The 22,106-nt window shown below is 35.1% G+C and overlaps 1 protein-coding gene across 1 annotated transcript in view; it reads right to left on the reverse strand.

Moving 5' to 3' along the window:
• Window positions 1–22,106, reverse strand: part of FCHO2 (FCH domain only 2) — a 121,001-nt gene that overhangs the window by 54,044 nt on the left and 44,851 nt on the right. Inside the window, exons 7-9 of the mRNA XM_008573324.1 lie at window positions 21,195–21,293; window positions 20,325–20,421; window positions 1,271–1,315 (exon numbers count right to left, since the gene is read on the reverse strand). Coding sequence (XP_008571546.1) covers window positions 1,271–1,315; window positions 20,325–20,421; window positions 21,195–21,293 — 241 coding nt within the window. The remainder of the gene's footprint in view (window positions 1–1,270; window positions 1,316–20,324; window positions 20,422–21,194; window positions 21,294–22,106) is intronic.

Raw genomic sequence — 22,106 nt, forward strand, 5'->3', positions numbered from 1 at the left:
GACTGGTTTTGGAGCCCGAGCCCTCGGCGGGAGCGCCACCGCGCTCCCAAGCGGCGCACTGTAGCAGTGCGCCACCGGGCCGGCCATGATATTTTAAAAATCAACTACATTTTTATTCTCTCAGGGTAGGTATTATTTTTTATCTTCACTTTACAATAAAGAAAGATGAAGTTCACAGAATTTAAATAACTATTGCTCTCAGCCAAATAGCTAGTGAGTACCAGAAGCCTAGGCCCCAGGGCTACTGACTAATTCAATAACAAACTTTACAGCAAACCATTTCTTCAAATTCTTACACAGGGGTTGGAAAAAATAGAAGCCTGTCTTAAAATTATTTCTAGCAGATAACAAAGTGAGATATATAAAACATGAACAAAAAACAGCAGGCATCTTTTGGGTTTCATTCTATGAAAAACACCTATTTAAATAGGAGTCAGGCTGGTTGTGGATGCTTTCTCTAAGTGAAACCATCGCCCATTTTGAATGATGGTAATATTAACGTTAATGCACCATCTCATTAGTAAATGAAATGTTACCCACTATAGATTAAGCACTATACACTAATGTGTAGTGATAAGTTTCATATTCGTGACATTAGAAGGTTTAAAGATGGATGTCAGTGGAGAAAACAATCTTGATGTATATTTGAAAACAAATACATGTTATATTTAATCTTTTAAAATATATACACTAACAAACTGCTGTGGACTGGATGCCCCCAACCTCACTGAAACTTAATTCCCCACTATAACTCTTCAGCGTGGGAAATCCTATTATGGTAATTGAAAGGTGGGGCCCTGAAGTGGTGATTAGATTGTAGGATCATGCCACAGTGAATGGATTAATAATGGTGGTCAGGGGTATGGTTCTGAGGGCTTTAAAAGTAGAGAATGTGAGAATCTCTATCTACTCTGCTGTATTTTGCCATGTGAAATCCCTACATGGCTGTAAAGCCACTACCAAGTCACCTCACCAGATGTGTTCCCTGGTCAGTGGACTTCCCAGCCTCTAAAACTGTAAACAATAAATTTCATTTTCTTCCAAAGTACCCAGTTCCAGGTATTTTGTTATGAGCAACACAAATATTCCTTTAGTAAATCTACTGATTATTCATGAAGTAACAATTAGCATCTGCAGGCCTTCAAACTACACTCAGATTTTTATATCACTCCACAGGTATGCTGACACCTATGAACAGCAGCCCCTTCAATGAACAGAAGATACTAGCTAGTTGTCACATGCATTAACACATTATAACTAATCAACTTACCTTCAACTGCACTAGCAGGGTCACATTCTTCAAAGTCAATAAGCCCTGGAAAAAAAAAAGTAGAAAACAAACAGGGTAGAAAATAATTATTAGACAAACCCCATCATAAATGTAATCTTAAAATTTTTTTTATTTAATTTTTTTTAATTGATAACACATCATTTTAATTCTGAAATGTGTTCCAACAGCCAAAGCAATCCTGAGCAAAAAAAAGATAAAGCTGGAGGCATTATACTACCTGACTTCAAATTATATTACAAAGCTATAGTAACCAAAACAGCATGGTTTTATAATACTGGTGTAAAAACAGACACATGGACTAATGGAACAGAATAGAGAATTCAGAAATCAATCCTCATATGATGGAGTTTGGATGTGTTGTCCCCTCCAAAACTCACATGGAAATTTGATCAACAATGTGGCAGTGTTGGAAACTGACTGAGTCATAGGGGAAGATACATCATGAATGGCTTAGTGCTCTCCCTAGGAGGGGGAGTAATGAGTAAGTTCTCGCTCTATTAGTTCCCACAAGAGCTGGTTGTTTATAGGACCCTGGCACCTCCTTTCTCTCTCTTGCTTCCTCTTACTATGTGATCTGCTTGTACCTGCCTCTTTCCACCATGAGCAGAAGCAGCCTGAGGCCCATGCCAGATGCAGCTGTCCCAGAATCATAAGCCAAATAAACCTCTTTTCCTTATAAATTACCCGGTCTCAGGTACTTCTGTTATAGCAACACAAAACGGACTAAAACAACATACTTACAGCTAACTGATCTTTGACAAAGGCACCAAGAACATTAATTGGGGAAAGGACAGCCTCTCAATAAATGGTGCTGGGAAAACTAGATATCCACCCATGTGCAGAAAATGAAAGTAGACCCTTACCACCCACCATATACCAAAATCAACTCAAAATGGATTAAACACTTAAATATAAGACCTGAAGGTATAAATCCCCTAAAGAAAACATTGGAAATACTTCAGGAAGTAGGACTGGACAAAGACTTTACAAATAAGACCTCAAAAGCACAAGCAACAAAAGGAAAAAATAAGCAAATGGGATTATATCAAACTAAAAAGCTTCTGCAGAGCAAAGAAAACAATAGAGTGAAAAGACAACCTACAGAATGGGAGAGAATATTTGCAAACTATGCCTCTAACAAGGGATTAATATCCAGAATGTTGGGAAAATAGAATAGTTCAATCAGGCCCCCTCACCTCAGGTCCAGTTGGGTGTGCTGCAGCATATTATTTGTAAACAAACTGTGTGTGGGTGGAGTTAGTGTGCATGCACACCAATGTACTTTTTTAGTTTTGTTGCTATTCTGGTGTGTTCTTCAGTTGTGTGGAGCAACAGCCCTGAACTGCTGGCTAGCAGAGAGCTCATGTCTAAAAATAGAGCATGTTTACTTTGCTAGCAGCTGCTCAGTTTTTCTCTGGACTTTGCCAGGAGCAGTTGAGTTTTGAGTTTCTCTGTGGACTGCCTAGCTCTCAGACATGTGTGTGCTGAATAAAGACTATTTCTTCAACCAAGGCTCCAAGGACCTTTTTTCCAGTTACGTAGCTCATAGACCTGCATATGCAGGGTTTGTGACCCAGTCTGGACAACAGGCTTGAGGGGTCTGTGAGCTCCAGACCCAGCCCTAGCTCTATAAAGAATATACAAGGAACGCAAATGACAGTTAAAAAAAAATAGTAATAATCTGATTAAAAAATGGGCAAAGTCACTGCATAGACATTTCTCAAAGGAAGACATACAAATGGCCAACAGACACATGAAAAAATGCTCAACATCACTAAGTATCAGGGAAATGCAAATCAAAACTACAGTGAGATATCATCTCACCCCAGTTAGGCTGGCGGCTTTCAAAAAGACAAATGCTGGTAAGGATACAGAGAAAGGGGAACCTTCTTACACTGTTGGTGGGACTATAAATTAGTACAGCCACTATGGAAAACAGTATGGAGGTTTCTCAAACAACTACAGATAGAACTACCATACAATCCAGCACTCCCACTACTAGGCATATACCCAAAGGAATGGAAATCATCACATTGAAGGGATAGTTGCACTCCCATGTTTATTGCAGCTCAATGGAATACTCAGCCATAAAAAAGAATGAAATTCTTCCATTCGCAGCAGCATGGATGAGCTTGGAGAAAATTACATTCAGTAAAATAAGCCAGGCACGGAAAGAGAAATACTGAATGTCCTCACTCATAAGTGGGACAAAAGAAAGAGAAGAAAGAGAAGGAAGGGAAGGAAAGAAAAAAAGGGAAGGAAGGAAAGGAAGGGAAGGGAGGGAGAAGGAAGGAAGGAAAGAAGAAGTAAAGAAAGAATGAATAATCATAATAATACACTGAACCTTCAGAAGGAGAGAACAGAACTGTGGTTACCAGAAGTGGGAAAGGTGGAAAGAGGATAGTGAGAAATTAATTAATGGACACAAAACAGCTAGTTAGGGGAAATAAGTTTCTATTGATGTACAGCTGAGGTACACATCTATAACTAACTTCAATTTACTGCATGTATCAAATGATTAGAAGAGACTGAATGTTCTTCACACGAAGAAATGATGAATATGCTAATTATCCTGATTTGATCATCATACATTGTACACAGGTATGTACTGTACACAACTCTGTACCCCACAAATATGTGTAACCAATTAAGTTTCGATTTTAAAAAATGTGTTCCAGTGTTATGTGATAGTTCATTGAAATATCAGTAATATAACCTTAACTGGAAAAGATTAAGACTAGCCTATTATAAGCACAATAATTTACTGAAAACCCTATATAGGTGATACTGCATAACTGGAGACACTGAGATCTAACATGTAGTTTCTGCTTTCAAAGATCTTGCAGTATAGTTGACAAAAAACAAGCACAGTAAAAGGCAGTTGCTGAATCCTTGGTTGTGCTCATGGGAAAAATAGGGATATCAATATAGTAAGTACTACATAACGTAAGCTTGGGACTTCATCTGTCCTGTTCACCACTGCATCCTCAATACCTAGAATAATGCCAGGCAAGTCTTAGTAAATGTTTGTTGAATGAATAAATGAATTAATTACATACTAGTTAAGTAGTGGTCCCAGGATTACAACCCACATTTCTCTAACTGTACAGCAGGTCAAGGAACTTGAACTTGGGAACAAGCGAGCAATGGGAAGAGTTTCTGTGTGAGAAGGTCATACACACACACCCATAAAATGGTCTTATAGGAAAAATAATTTAGCACTAGTAAGAGGGATCGACTGTATAGATGGGAAAGATGATAAAGTTGAAATCAGTTAGAAAACAATTAAGATAGCCCTGAAATGACAGAACTGCTGAGACGAGCCTTAAATGCCATAAAATATGGTATACTTCATATTTGTAAAATACCAAGTTATTTAGGTAGTAGGGAAAGTAGCAAAAGCATGAATTATTCTTCTACTGAAAAATCCCAAAAGCTAAATATCAGAGTAAAATATTACCTCTCACTAAGCTGTCATTTTAGCCCTCTTTTACAATATATAAATTTATTAAAGTCCAGTATGCTTATGAAATAATTTTGAATTTATTAATGGTAAGTGGTATAACCTGCTATATCAAAAAAAATTTTTTAAAAGAGCTAGAAATAAAGAGTAGATAATAGAGGATTTTGTTACTGGTTCTTCTGAGACGTAAAGTTTAACTATGAGCAAATTTGTGATCAGAGTTCTTACTGATTATTCCTTTATAAAAGAAAACCACTGACTAACAAGAAAGATTTCTCTACAAGTAGAAGGGTCTAAAAATATTGGCTAAATGTCCCTCTCCCTTCCTCCGAAATCTAAGATTTACTTCTTTTAAGTCCTAGTTTCCATCCAAATCAAATAGATTAACATTTAGTGATAAGCAGAATAACTAAATAGTCATAAAAGTGAGTTACTAAACAAGGTCCTAATCAACTATTAATATCTTCTTTAGTAAAGTATTCTGTATATTCATCATATGACTAAAAAAAATACATTTGTCATTTCCATCTAAAAAAGCCTTAAAGAGTCAGAAAACAGCCCAATTAAAAATTTAAGGACTTTATTCATGCCCACTCTGCAAATCTGAAGCTGAAAAATCATTTAATGAAAGGGTACTGAACTTATTCTTAGAGTCCCTTAGAGACCTCATATTAACAATGAGATGAGGACAGAATGAAAGACCAATAAGGGTAAAGAATTTAAGTGTGTGCATCTCATAATTAGCAACTTTTTACATGATATAAAATTATGAAGAATGAAAAATCTTTACCTAAATTACCGACAGCTTATTATGTATTACTGGCTTTCCCAAGTACTAGTAAAGTTAGAAAATATAACCATCTGTCAAATAAATCTGAGAAAACGTTTACCAAAAAAAGGTAACCAGAAATGTGGTTAGTCAAAAATTTTCCTACAGCCATACAGCACAAACACCAACTGACTATTAACAGAATATCTAATAGTCAGGCTATTGGCTTATTCTAGAGAGGGAAAATAAAAATAAAAACAAAACACCAATGCCAAACAAACTGCATTGTTTACAAATACTAAAAAAAATAATATCTAGAAAGACTTTTATAACATCATAACAAATATGGCACATACAGAAAAAATGCTCAAGATCTTCAGATGACTTCATATAAGTGAAACAGTAAAGGCATCCCTTAACTCTGTAAAATCAATCCCTTCAAACAAAATTCTACATTTCTCCTCACAAAACCCTTTCTCTATACCAGACTTAATCTTGATTGCTTTTCTTCTTTATCTTTTCTATACATCATCTTAAAATCTATTTGAAATAGGAAAATGTCCAACAAAAATATTCAAAATAAAAAACATTTTTGAAATATAAAATGTCAAATCCTTTCAAATCATAAAATATATATTAAATATTTTTAATTGAGTAACATCCATCCACATAAGCTTTTCTATTAAAGATAGAAATACCAACAGTTTCTGGTATAATAAAACTAAATGTACCCTTTTTTCAAAAAAATTAAATCATGCATAAAAAAGATTTTCTTTTTCCAATGGCATATGCTCCACATACTGCTTCACATGGCAAGGCTTTGCGTGCCTGGCTCAGTGCCAGTTGACAGCTCAGCTGGATATCAATGCACACTCTGACCCCCCTAGTACCATGTCACTTCTGAACTATTTCACAAGTGGAAAGTTTATTCAGCATTTCCCTCAAATGCAATCCACTGCCCATCATTCTGCTATTTAATCATAAGACAAGTTATTTTTTTTGACAGTACTAAAGCCAGAGTGAGAGTCTTAATGAATAGTTTGCTACGACTGGAATTTCAACTGTTTTAGACTCAATTAACTCTTTTGTCAAAATAAATAACTGCTCTTAGCACTTAGATTTTATGCTGGGTCACAAGGGCAATTTAGTTTGTATAAAAGCAAATAAAACCATTTTTGTTCTGTCTTCTGATGCTCTTTTACACATTATTTAAAAACACCACTATGAGTTCAACTAAACTCAAGAACAGAAGAACAACTCTAAGAAGTCAATGATTCAAAGCAAAACAATTCTTAAATATGATGTTTTAATCATCAGGTAGGAATAAATTATTGCTATCAAAAAAAAAAAGCCACAACCTAAAGAATTCATTCAAACCTAATCTGGATCAAAACTTTTAAGAAATGTTACAGGAGGAAAAACCAACTCACTTAACAGTAATCTTTAATCACCGCAAATTTTTGTGGAGTGAAGCAGAGTATAAAATAATTAATAATAATAATTAATTAATAGTACCCCTGTTGCTTTGAATCAATCTTAAATCTCAGGCCACCAACAGGGCAAGTCTGCAACTCTGTCTAGTTAAAAACGGGCCTCAAAACTCAAATAAGAAGTCTGGGCTATTCAAATCAAGTGTATTTCTGCATATTCCCAACTAAAACCAAAGGGCACTTAATTCTAATTACAGCCAAGGTAAAACATACAAACTCGCTCAGACATATACCCAAACTCTAATAAAAGGAACAAAGATAATGAAGTGGTATGTGTGTGTGTAGACAGGGGTGTGACTCATAACAATGGGAGTCAATGATTACATTTTCAAGCTTGCTCCTGGGCCTGTGGAATGCAACACAGCCACATTCCCAGATGCCTGAAGTGATGAACCAGGCAAGCTAACCCAAAAAAAGAGCATTAAACTACAGCTTGTGGTGACGGAGGATCGAGTCCCAGTTTTGCCACCTGCTTGCTGGCTGATTACCTTGGACTAGTTATTCTTTTTGAACCTAGGTTGCATCATTTAGAAAGGGGGGATAATAACAGTAATAACTTTTGCCATTTTTCTTTCTCTATATATACACAGCCATACACATAGTTTTCTCTTTTTCTTTTCCCAAACCATTTGAAAGTAAGTGTCAGACATCAATATTTCACTTTGGGAGTATCCACTTTAATAAAGAGCTTGTAGAAACAATTTCCTCAATTTAGTGGTTCTAACCTGCAACTGATCATCAGAAACTCCTAGTGCAATGCTTCTCAAACTGTATCGTGGTTCTGATCACCACATTCGGTGGGCCCCAACCCCAGAGTGTCCTATTTGAAAGATAGGGTGGTGTTCAAATATTTGCATTTTTAACAAACTCCCAGGTGATGGGGATGGACCTGGTGTCATATTTTGAGAACTATAGTCCTAGGGGACCCTCAGGCCATTGCCAGATATTCAGTAAGTCTAGACAGTGCTTCTCCACTTATACTATGCATACAAATCTCCTGCGGAACTTATATAATTATAGCACTTATATCTGTAAGCCTTCCCTATTTCAGTTAATGGCAACTCCATCCTTTCAGTTATTCAGCCCAAAACTCTTAAAGTGATTCCCTCTACCCCCTCTTTAAACAGGTTTGCTGAGCTATAATTAACACACAATAAACTACACATATTTAAATGATAGAATTTGATAAATTTTGACATGTGTTACATTTGTGAGTGTACTGCCAGAAATAACACACATAGCCATCACTTCAAGCTCCTCTGTAACCCATTCCACCCATTCCAAAGCAACCACTGATCTCCTTTCTGTCCATATAAATTAGTTCACATTTTCTAGAATGCTGGGAGGAAATATTCAGAAAACATGTACCTGGCAAATGGCTTGTACCCAGAATTATTAAGACAGACAATCCAATTTAAAAATGGTCAAAAGATTAAAATACTCTTTGACAAAGAAAATCACAAATGGTTAATAAGCACATAAAAAGATGCTCAACATCATCAGTCTTTAGGAAAATGTAGATTAAAAATCATAATGAGGTAGCACTATCCTACTTGAATCCTATTATCAAAAAGACAAAAAATACCAAGTTCTAGCAAAGATATGAAGAAAGTAGAGCCTTCCACTTTCCCATGCACTGCTGATGGGAACTGTAAAATGCTGAAGCCACTATGGAAAATAGTTTGGCAGTTTGTTAAAAAATTAAACACATACCTACCATAAGACCCAGCTATTCCACTCCTAGGTATCTACCTAAGAGAAATAAAAACATCACACAAAGACTTGTAGGTAAAAGTTCATAGCAGCATTATTCATAATAGCCCCCAAATGGAAACTCTGCAAATATCCATCAACAGGTAAATGGCTAAATGAACTGTGGTTCACCCATACAACAGAACAGTACTCAGAAATAAAAAAGAGCAAACTACTGATACATGCAAAAATGTGGATAAACCTTAGATATATCATGTTAAATGAAAGAAGTGAGACACAAAGGACTACATATGGTATAATACCATTTATATGAAATTTCTAGAAAAGCAAAACTTATAGAGACAGAAAGCAGATCAGTGGTTGCTTGCTGGGGGTGAGAGCAGCAAACAGGTACAAGGGAACTTTTTGGAATGATGAATAATGGTCTAAAACTGTATTGTAGTGACAGGTGCATAACTGTATAAATTTACTAAAACTCATCAAACTATACACTTGCAAGAGGTATATTTTGTATACTATAAAGTATACCTCAATGTGGCAGGAAGAATAATGTCCCTCTCCCCCAAAAGGGTCCCCAACCTCACCCCCAGAACCTATGAATATGTTATGTTACATGGCGAAGGGGAATTACAGTCACTAATCAGCTGATTTTAAAATAGGGAGATTATCCTTGATTATTTGAGTAGTCCCAATGTAATCACAAGGGTACTGAAAAGTGGAAGAGGGAGGCAGCAGAGGATGTCAGAGTAACACAATGTGAGAGGAACTTGGCTAGCTTTTTCTAGCATTGAAGATGAGGAAGGGGCCATGATCCAAACATTGTGGGCAGCTTCTAGAAGTCAGAAAAAGCAAGGAAACAGATTCTCCTCCAGGGTCTCCACGCAACCCAACAGACACCTTGATTTTAACCAGTGAGACCTGTATTAAACTTCTGACCCACAGAATTTTAAGATAACAAATTTGTTTTGTTTTAAGCCACCAAGTTTGTGGTAATTTGTTATAGCAGCAATACGTAACTAATACACTCAGTAGAACCTGTTAAAAAATGAGGCCCAAATAGCTAAAAGAATCTCAAAAAAGAACAAAGTTAGAGGACTCACAATGCCAGATTTCAAAACTGATGAAAAAGTACAGTAATCAATTCACTGTGGTACTGGATAATGATAAAACTGAGATTCCAGAAATAAACTCAATATGCCAATGGTCAGTTGATTTTCAACAAGGGTGCCACAACAATTCACTTGGAAAAGAATAATCTCTTCAACAAATGGTGCTGGGACAACTGGATATTCACATGCAAAAGAATGAAGTTGGACCTTTATCTCACACCACATACAAAAACTAACTCAAAATGGATCAAAGACCTAAATGAAAAAGCTTGTTAGAGGAAAACACAGGGTAAGTCTTCATGACCTTCTATTTGGTAATGCTTTCTTAGACAGCACAAGCACAACCAACAAAATAAAAAATAGATAAATGGAATTTCATCAAAATTACAACTTCGGTGCATCAGAGGACACCACCAAGAAAGTAAAAAGACAACCCACACAATGGAAGAAAATATTTGAAAACCATACATCTGATAAGGATCTAATATCCAGAATAAAGAATTCCTAGAAATTCCTAGGAGTCAACAGCCCAATTTAAAAATGGGCAAAAGGGGCCGGCCCGGTGGCGCACTGCTACAATGCGCCACTTGGGAAGTGTGGCGGCGCTCCCGCCGAGGGTTCGGATCCCACATACAGACCGGCCGCTCACTGGCTGAGCGAGGCGCGGGGGCAACACCGAGGGTTGCGATCCCGTTGCCGGTCCCGGTCCAGTACGGGCGCAACACTGAGGGTTGCGATCCATTGCCGGTCATGAAAAAAAACAAAAAGGAAAAAAAAAAAAAGGGCAAAAGACTTGAATAAGCATTTCTCCAAAGAAGATATACAAATAGCCGACAAGCACATGGAAAGATGCTCAGCATCATTAGTTATTAGGGAAATGCAAATCAATATACAACTTTACACCCACTAGGATGGCTGTAATTTTTTTTAAAAAATGGAAAATAATGTTGGCAAGGATATGGAAAAATTGGAACCCTCAACATTGCTGTTAGGGATGTAATGTGGGGTGTTGTGGAAACAGTTTGGGAGTTCCTCAAAAATTCAAACATAGAATTACCATATAACCCAGTAATTCCACTCCTATGTATATACCCAAAAGAACTGAAACAGATGTTCCAACAAAAACTTGTACACACACATTCATAGCAGCACTACTCACAATAGCCAAAAGCTGGAAACAACCCAAATGTCCGTCAACAGATGAAAGGATAAGCAAAATGTGACATATCCATACAACGGAATATTATTCTGCTACAAAAAAGAATAAAGTATTGACACATGCTGCAACATGAATGAACCTTGAGAACATTATACAAAATGAAAGAAGCCAGACACAAAAGGCCACATATTGTTTGTATGATTCCATTTATATGAAGTACTCACTCATTTATATGAACTATCCATTCTTTTGTATGAACTACTCATTCATTTATATGAAATATCCAGAATAAACAAATTCAAAGAGTTAGCACATTACTTTTTGCCAGGGGCTGGAAGTTGGAGGGAAACAGAACAAAGTTTCTTCTTGGGGATGATTAAAATATTCTAGAACTAGACAGTGGTTATGGTTGCACAACACTGTGAATATACTAAATGCCACCAAGCTATACACCTTAAAACAGTTAAAATGGTGAATTTCATATTAATTTACCACAATAAAAAAAAGAGGGATGATATGCATGCTGAAATATTTGGGGGAGGTGTACTCATTTCTGCAACCTACTCTGAAATGCATAAAAAAAGATGATGTATAGATGAGTGATGGGTGAATACATGTAATAAAGCAAGTATGGCAAATGTTAATGGTGGAATCTAGGTGGTGGGTATATGATTCTTCATTGTAAAATACTTTCAATTATTCTGCATGTTTGAAAGTTTTCATAACAAAATTTTGGAGAAAAAGTTAATGCTAGATATGCATTTTCAAACCACATCCCTACCCTGCCCCAATTCCCACCTCCAGAAATCTTGATGTATCTTCTAGGTGATGGCAACCGCAGGAGGTATCTGGGGGATATGCTGAGATCATTTCTCTGGAAATTGCCCCTTCTCCAATGAGTGGTAAGTGCAGAAGACATGTTTACAACACATGACCTAGTAGAACTGACTGGACTTAGAGAGATTACTTGACCCAAGCTGGAAAGATCAGATTCTTTCTCCAAGAAATTTGGAAAGGGACAAAAATCTGGGTTAATTCTGAGCTGTGGTTGCAACTAAGGAACAAATAAAAAAAATTTTTTTAAATAAAGTACTGAAACCGTACCTTATATCATGTGACTGGAGAAGCAAAGAAAGCCATTTTGCGAAGAAAACAGTAAAGCAGTAGAAATGTAGAGACAGAATAAAGGAAAAATGATATCCAATTTTCTGCAACTAAGGAACAAATAAAAAAAAATTTTTTAAATAAAGTACTGAAACCGTACCTTATATCATGTGACTGGAGAAGCAAAGAAAGCCATTTTGCAAAGAAAACAGTAAAGCAGTAGAAATGTAGAGACAGAATAAAGGAAAAATGATATCCAATTTTCCTACTGGTTTGAGTTTTTTTCTGAAGCCTTGCTATATTTCTGATTTTGGATCCTTAAGATACCTCAGTTTCTTTCTAATAAATTTCCTTTTAAGTTCAAACTGGCTTGAGTTAGCTTCTTTTACATACTGCACAAAGAACTAAAAGCCTGTCCTTGTTACTATACACATAATTTTTACATGCAGAAAATGTAATGTGCTTACTTTATTTTTTTAATTCCATTTTGTTGTCAGAATGTTTATACGTTTATTAACATTTTTAATGGCTACCACAAATTAATGAACTAAGCTTCCCTGAACAAAGCCTTCTCAAAACAGTTTAATATTTATTTCACAATTTAGGACTATTATGAGGATCAATTACTATGCTGTGATATGACTATAGATGCAATTGGTACAAAATGTCAGATTAAATGATTTCTGAACCCAAGAACAACAGAATTGCTTTTTGAAAAAATTTACATATTGTCATAAGCTACACAATTTGAACATATTATGACATAATATATGATACTATACTACACAAGAAATGCATTCTCTAACATGGGGTGAGCAGACATTTTCTGTAAGGGGTCAGAGAGTAAATATTTGACTTTGTGGGCCATGCAGTCTGTCACAACTACTCACCTCCGCTATTGTAGCACAAAAGCACCCACAGACAATACATAAACAAGTGTGTCTGTGTTCAAATAAAATTTTATTCATGGACACTGAAATCTGAATTTCATGTAATTTTTCTGTGTCACAAAATATTACTCTTCTTTTGATTTTTTTCCTCCAACCATTTAAAATTGTAAAATCCATTCTTTGCCTGTAGGCCTCACAAAAATAGGCAGAGCTAAATTTGGCTCAATGGCCACAATTTGCTGACTCCTGCACTAAAAGATATAAAATATAACCAATTATTAGGCGTTGTGCCAAACAACTATGTATAAGTGGATATTTTTAACAGCCTACTCCATATATATCCCCAAAGGACAGAGTTCTATGCCTCTTCCCTAGGTGGCTGTGACATACAGGTGAAGGTGTACTACTGCACAGTACAGAGCTTTTTGATGTTATTTCTCTGTGGGTGCTCCTCTTTTACTCTTCCATTGGTACTAATCTATATTATCCTCTTCCCTAAATCATTACCCATTCTCCTCTCCTCTTTCTCTAATTATTCCTCCCTTGCTATCTCATGGAAAAACCAAATAATCACAGTATATCTGGTATGGTTAGTGGGTCTTTGCCTCTCCTTAGCCATTTTTAATTTTGCTTTCTACACAAGGGTTTTTGCTTCTCTGGTTTCAAAAAAAAATGTGGGTGAGGGTAGGGGTAGGAGGTTCTATTAATAGGCTTGGTATTATCCCAAATCTTTGAGAGGTATGGAAAGATGGTCCCTAGATTATATTATTTTTAAAATTATTTGCTTTACCCTGTAATTTATAATAATATACCAAATGTAGAAGCTAAAATATTCCAAATATCTAAACTAATACATTAATCTCATTTAGGTAGTCTGTTACCACATGAATCTCATTTTCCCTTTTTCTTTGTAATTGATTGTTTTTTACGTCCAACTTTATCAGGCTTCTCCTATTTATATCTTTAATTTTATATCTAAAGTCCCTAGAAGATTTTTTGGGCAGAAAAACTATAATGGTGAATATATGACATTATGCATTTGGCATAATCCATAGAACTGTACAATACAAAGAGGGATACCCTAATGTAAAATCAAGCTAATAATAATATATCAATATTGATTCATAACTGTAACAAATGTACCACACTTATATAACATGTCAATAATAGGAGAAAGTGTATATGAGGGTGGGGGTGAAGGTATAAGAACTATCTGTACTTTCTGCTCAATTTCTCTATAAAACTAAAACTGCTATAAAAAGAAAGAAAAAAGTTCTTAAGTCTTCAAATGGAATCTATAAATGTATATTATATAATGAACATACAGATAAGATTTTCAACAAAACATTTAAACATATTACATACTGGTCTACCAACTTTTTATTTTCTTTAAGTTATTTATCCTTTGGTTTCTTATAAATGGAAACTTGGTGAACTTTTATGAATTATAAATAGCATACAGTAAAATTAGCAGAATGACTGTAAAATAGAAAACATTAAAAATATGGACTTTAATCTCTTTTAGCAACTAAGATATGTACATGAGAATGGTTAGAACTACTAGGATAATGTTGCTAAAATATAAAAAGATATCCAAAATTAGAAAACACCTGTTTATTCAAGATCCTTTCAGACCACAGGTGCTTTGATAATCAAAGCATCTGCTTACAGTGACTCAAATTCCAGAGGAACAATGCAGTACTACATTTAAAAATCAATGACAAAAACTGTCACCACATATAAGTAGTATAACATTATCTCAATAAGTAGGGAAAAATACTTTAATGTTCTCAACATGTTGACTTACATAGGAGAACTGGAAACATAAATTGGCAGGTTATATTTTTCAATAGACAACTGACTAAAGATAAAATAGTGTCATTTTTCAGCATCAGAGATATAGGTTAACTTTCAGATATACAAATTTTAAAAAGAAGTGGGCCTCTTGTTTCGTTTTTAAAATCTGTATCCCACAGAACTAAAGCTAGTTTAGGAAGGAACTCATCCACTAGAGGGGGCACTTACAAAACAAGAGAAATAAAATGTTGACAGAAATCAACAGTATGAAACAAGTGAAGGTTAGAATACATCTTATAAAACAAAATCCTTTAAGTACATGAATTACATATAATCACATGCAAAATTTTGTTACGTTATTTTTCTGAGAAACAAAATTTTTGTTATTGCAATGGGCCACTGGACTCATTTATTTGTTCAGGTGCCATAAACTGAACAAATACATACAAAAGAGCTATAGCTAGTCACCTATAGGAACTCAACCAGTGAAGTAATATTTATCCCTTCCACTCCACCCCACACTCCCCCTTTCCAAAAAAAAAAAGTTAGTTCTAGGATTCTTTTTTGAAAGCTAGTCACCTGTATAAAACAAATACATACAAAAGAGCTATAGCTAGTCACCTATAGGAACTCAACCAGTGAAGTAATATTTATCCCTTCCACTCCACCCCACACTACCCCTTTCCAAAAAAAAAAAGTTAGTTCTAGGATTCTTTTTTGAAAGCTAGTCACCTGTATATACAATGTCAACAGTCATCCCCAAACAGCCACCTCATTCTGGGTTTAGTAATTCTAGGAAAGCCCATGACATCACCATTCATGGCCTTCTGCTGAATTCCTACCATGCAGCTATAGGTACTTTCTATGTATCTTAGTGTATCTTGAAGCCAGTAAAATTAAATTTATGAAGAAACAATACCTATTAGCAGCTACCTTTAATCAGAAATGTATTATTTTTTGAAAGTAATATTTATTAAATACTTAATAAATGCTATATTATCTCATGTAAACATCCAACAACCCAATGAGGTTGGGTTATCCCCACTTTACAGATGAGGATACTGAGGCTTAACAGTCTCACTCCTAATAAAGAGCAGACCACAAATACTGCACTGTACCACAGACAAGAAAATAAATGTGATCTAAACATCTAGAATTGAAAAGGAATCAGGCAGTAAGCCTAAAGGCAATTTCTCATATATAGCTATTTTAAATACCTAACCAACAGAAGGCAACTTATAAAATATCTGTGTGTATTTGTTGAGTTTTTTCATGGAAATTGTATGAGTAGGTAGGCAGGTAGGACATTATGAGAATTGACAAAACTCTACTTCACCTGTAAGTGAATGTTAAATGAAATTAGTGGTATATATTTGATAAGTTCTAACATATTGCTGTGTTAAATGAATGGATTTGGATTAGATTATTTTTAAGGTCCCCTTAAGCAATAAAATTCCATTACTGTAAGACAAACTGAGGTACATAACTTTTTTCCTTGACTTTAACCATAAAGTAAATCCTTACCTCCTAAACTGATGTTTCTGATTATTTAAAGATTAGTACCATGATTAAGTCCTACACCTGAAACACATATAAAAACTGTCCCAGTTCTAAAGGTTACATTTTTGGGTTTAGGAACTTTGTATTTGTACACTGATTCTATAATGTACTAGGAGTAATTTTTTTGTCTGCTCAGAAAACATTTCCACATCCCTTTTAGGATACAAATCCTGTCCCCCATAGGCACGTGACATATGTTGACCAATCATAATATCCCACTATCCTAAACACAGTGATTAATTCAAAGATAGGCATATGACAAAAGCAGAACCTTACCTGAAATTAATATGCTGACACTAGGAAAAAGAGGGTTTTTTCTTCTAGCGTTCTAAACTGAATTAATATAGGCTTGGGACTGTTGATGCCTGCTTTCCTTCCTAGCAATGGGAAGTAAATCTACAGTAAAGCTTAAGAAACTGAAGCCAAATAGAGAGACAAGCAGAAATGAGAGAAAAGAGTGAAACAAAGTCCTAATGACATCCATTTGGTCCTTAAATCCATTCCAGTTCTTCCAGGTTAAAAAAGCCAATGCACGGAATTTTTGCTTAAGCTTGTTTCAACTGGCTTTCTGACATTTTCAAACAAAGAGTCTCCTTTGAACTAAGCCAGAGATGACAGGTTTTAACATGAGTGCCAACACTCAATCTTGGCAGGGACTGCCTTTAGCACTGTGATGAGAGACATTCTGAGGTTTGCTATGGATGAAAACTACAATGACTTAGTAATGGTATCTGCCATGAGTAAAGGCAGCACCACATGCCACATGCTTGTCAGCCCCTGGTTGTCCAGTATCTTAGGAAATGACACTGGCAATATAAAGCAAAGTAGCAGTAAAGGAGCCCAGAAAGCCAAAGTAGAGTGGGAAATTTACATCAGGGAAGAGATAAAATGCCATTAAAAAGTGCCAATCAGGGCCGGCCCCATGGCTCACTCGGGAGAGTGCGGTGCTGGTAGCGCCGAGGCCACGGGTTCGGATCCTATATAGGGATGGCCGGTGCGCTCACTGGCTGAGCATGGTGAGGACGACACTGAGTTGAGAGGGTTGCGATCCCCTTACTGGTCAGAAAAAAAAAAAAAAAGCCAATCAAAATAAAACCTGCCTTGATTCTGAACACATTTAATGTTCCAATTATTCTCTGGTTTAATATTCTAAGAAAAATATTGATTCACTTCAAGCTCATTCTCTGTATTCTTTCTTTTTGCTTAAATATACTCTGGATCATTTATGACTCAAGGAGAAAAAAAGGTTTGGTTCATCAGTTTAGGTTCACACTTCAGCTCACACTGAGCTGAGAGGGTTGCGATCCCCTTACTGGTCAGAAAAAAAAAAAAAAAAATGCCAATCAAAATAAAACCTGCCTTGATTCTGAACACATTTAATGTTCCAATTATTCTCTGGTTTAATATTCTAAGAAAAATATTGATTCACTTCAAGCTCATTCTCTGTATTCTTTCTTTTTGCTTAAATATACTCTGGATCATTTATGACTCAAGGAGAAAAAAAGGTTTGGTTCATCAGTTTAGGTTCACACTTCAGCTCAGGTCCCTGAGTTTCAAGGCATTTTTCTAATTGAAATTTTTTTTTGAGATAATTGTAAATTCACATATAATTATAAAATATAATACAGGGAGATTGCTTGTATTCTTTGACAGGTTTGCCACAATGATAACATTTTCGCAAAACTACAATATAATGTGACAACCAGGATACTAACATTGACACAATCTACCAATCTTATTCATATTTCCAACTAAGGAATGTTTAACCAGTCAGTGCATCCTTGTTTTCATTCTATCAACTCTTCTAAATACTCTGTATAAAATGTCTATTTACTCCCCAATAGTTTTTTACCCCTCTTACCTAGTCTTCACTTATAATTTAATCTATTTATAAGGAATTTTAGGGTTCCATGCTATTCTGTACTTATGTTTCTCAAAATCTTCATTCTCTCTACATATCTATACTTAGTTCTAATTTTTCCAAAGCAGGGGACTTGGTATCAAGAATCCTAGAACTGAATCCCAGCTCTGCCACATACTACCTTAGGCAAAATATTTAACCTTTTGACATTTCCTTCATCTGTTAAATGGTAATAATAGTACTTACTTCAAAACGTTGCTGAATGGGCCGAGCCCGTGGCGCACTCGGGAGAGTGCGGCACTGGGAGCGCAGCAGTGCTCCCGCCATGGGTTCGGGTCCTATATAGGGATGACCTGTGCGCTCACAGCGCTCACTGGCTGAGCACGGTGTGGCCGGTCTCAAAAAGGACAAAAAAAAAAACGTTGCTGAAGATCAAAGTGTGCCTCCAAGTGGTTGGCACAGTACATGGCACGGGGTAAGTGCTCACTAAACATTAACCATAATTATTTGGTATTCCCCTAATGAAGACTTTTCTAATACCAAATCCATCCATTCCAACCTCCTTAATACCCTAACCTCTCCATTATATGCCCATTTGTTCATTCATGCAACGAAAATGTACTGTTTACAAATAGAGAAAATAGACTAATCAAATATAGAATTTTTTTCACAAGTACACAACTATTAAAATTTAAGGTAGACAGCAACAATGCAAAAAAATATATATATAAAGTTCTCCAGCACTTTCGATGGAGGAAGTAATTCATAACCTGGCTCTTTAAGAGTTCATTCATTCAACATATAAATGGGAACATGCAGGATAGTAAAGAAGTGGGATCTAGCACTTTCTAAAGTAAGGACATAGGACAACTAAGTTTCTAAAAGAGAAAAGGGGTATAGGAAACAGCAAGCAGTTCACTGACCACAGTGAAGGTACCAGAGTAGGAATAATGGAAAGTTAAGACTAAAAATGGATTAGCACTAGATCCTTAAAGGGCTTGGACTCCAAGTTCAGAGTTTAACTTTCATTCTAAAATTCTAAGACTTATGAGCAATGCATAATTATACAGTCAAAGCATGAGTGTGCTAAAACACGTAAAATGGATTGGAGAAGAAATCTCTACTGTGCCAGTATGAGAAACCTGCAAATTAATCAGTCAAGTGGAGTAAGCACGGAAAGAAGGTATGAAGGGAGAAATTACTAACACAATTGAAACAATGAGATTTGAAAATTAATGAAATTTGGGAAGAAGAAGAAACTAAAGATGATATAGGTTTCAAGCCTTAGTTCTGTGGACTGCACTGAAGAAAAATGGCTCCCAGACTTCTCTACGAATCACTTATCCATTTTCCTAAATTCTATACCATAATTTTTACCTGTGGAGTGAAATAAATATCTTACAGGAACATGGTATAATAACTAATAAATAGATTAAAGAAATCTGAAAGACTGTAAGTATGCTGACCAAGGGAGGATAATGGGTTACTTATATATAGTTCCTCATAACATGCTTATTAAAAGTAAAATTTGAGATTCCTCTAATCATTTGCTCATAAAAACAGAAACCAGGATTCCTATATCCACTTGTTCATTGGTACATTCACAATGTCTAGGTAGAATAGTGTCTACTGTATGTACTGTTACTATTCGATAAATATATTTGTTGAATGCATGTGTGAATGAGAAAAGAAAGAAATTACAAAATTTTAAGAAAGGTTCCACATTGGCCTCAATGCTCTGTGGGTTCACTATTCTCTTCCAGTTTTCCTTTTATCAAAATGTCCTGTAGCTAACTACACTTTCAAATATCTAAACAAACTGTAATAGGTTGATTTAGCAAAGGTTATAATAACCATTTTAGGTAAAACTAAATATTAACTATTAAAGGCCAAAACAAAAATCTTAATTAAACATACCACAGAAACAAGGAAAATAATATCTAATATTTTACATGGATTTTTAGGTTTGGCTCCATTTTACAGTTTCAAAATATTACTCGGTTCAGAAATGTGATATAAAGTTAAAATTAATCCCTACACACATGAACTTAAAGGCAAACATATGTGTTACTGGATGGGAAATTTGAAAATGTTTCCTTACAGAGTTTATCATCTTACCAGGTCTTTCTCTCCCAGTGCCTTTTGACTCGGCAAATTTTTGTATTAAACTTTCAACCGTAGTGTTAGCCATGTTATTTATAAATTCTTCATGGACCTATCAAAATAAAATAAAGATCAATTTTTTCTTTTTCCACATTCTTACTGTATTTCAAATAAAACTTACACAAAACAATTAAAATGCATTACACCAAAATATGTATTTTTTGATTCAAAGGCCTTTGAGAACTTTCATTTACCTAACATGCTCTGTTTCCTTACTTACAGTGTTAGTAGATCTCTGGGGACCAACCACTGCTTACATTATTAAACCCCTTGAGATATGGCCTCATGAACATAGAAGTCAAGGTAGTTTCTTGTTTCCATTTTTGAGTGTTTTAGAGACATAATTCTGATGATAAATAAAACTTATAGAGACAATGAAAATAGTTTTGGATTTTTAGTTGTAAAGAATAACAGACTTCATCTTTCTTGACTGTATTTCAGAGCACCCCAAATTGTCATCAATAAACCTCTTTTATATTTTTGAACATTTCTAAGTACAAGTTCTATAACTTACTAGAGCTGCTCTAAATTTAAAAATAGTGAAACCTGGAAAAGAAATATTCAAAAATTGGTAACTTCAGAATTTTAACGTAATGGGGAAAGAGCATAGCTAATTTAAAAAATCAATTTTAATTATTATTCTTGGTTGCCAACCAAATACCAACTTTATTTTATATTTAATACATGTAAATACATATTCTTTATCTAAAATAATTCAGTATCATACTTATGGGTTTCAGATACAGTGATAAAAGATTTTTAAAGAGCCATAAATTACCATAAAATTTTCATGAGCCAGTTCAACATAAAGTAAAAAAAACTCACCTGGCCTATTTGCAAATGAATTTCCTTTACAGCATTTGACAAGGATCCTATAATTTCCTTTATGTGAATGAGATGAGTTTCTTCAATATCCTGAAATTTCTGTGTAGGAAATACAAAAAGTGACATATAATATATAGATAGAAACACATACATATATATATATATATATACATATACATATATATATATTCTGGAAAGAGCTTTTAGAAATCATCTTAACAGTTAACCAAATTTAGCAAGTTACCATTATTATATAATGTTTAACAATGCCTCTAGACAAATGGGTCTAGTAGATACGCTAAAAAGACAGCATCAAGAAAAATTAACTTATGAACTTTTTCAGAGTTTGAAGATACTACAAGTAAAAATCTACAATCATGGTCAGAAAACTAGGAGACTCAGAACAGAATAGTGTTACAAAAGCCATGGGAGTATACTTTCAAAAACTGAAAAACAACTAGTTGGCATAGCATAAACTACACTTTACTTCTAAGGACTTTATAATCTAGCCCATAGATTCTCAAAATGTCTTTCTAATCCTTGAAATGTTAATACACAATCTCTAAAAGAAATAATCTGTGATCAAACAAATTTGGGGAAACCTGTATACTCTATCTCAGCAATTCTCAATCAAAGGTAGAGATGCATCAGATCACTGGGGGAATGTTTTCAAACTACAAAACACACAGATCCTCCATTACTGCCTGAGGAACAGGATTGGGAAAAGGTGAGAATGTTGTTTGGAAAAAATGTCCAAGTTACTCTGATATTTAGTCCCCAGAGATAAAACCACTGTTAGCCTTGGTTTCACAATAAACATATTAAAAAAACTGAGATACTAACATAACACAACTTGTTTCATTTTGCTTAACCCAGCATTTTCTAAATTGCTTTGACTTCACAACATTTTTT

The sequence above is a fragment of the Galeopterus variegatus genome, unplaced genomic scaffold, assembly GCF_000696425.1.
Source record: "Galeopterus variegatus unplaced genomic scaffold, G_variegatus-3.0.2 Scaffold902, whole genome shotgun sequence".
Taxonomy (NCBI): Eukaryota; Metazoa; Chordata; class Mammalia; order Dermoptera; family Cynocephalidae; genus Galeopterus; species Galeopterus variegatus.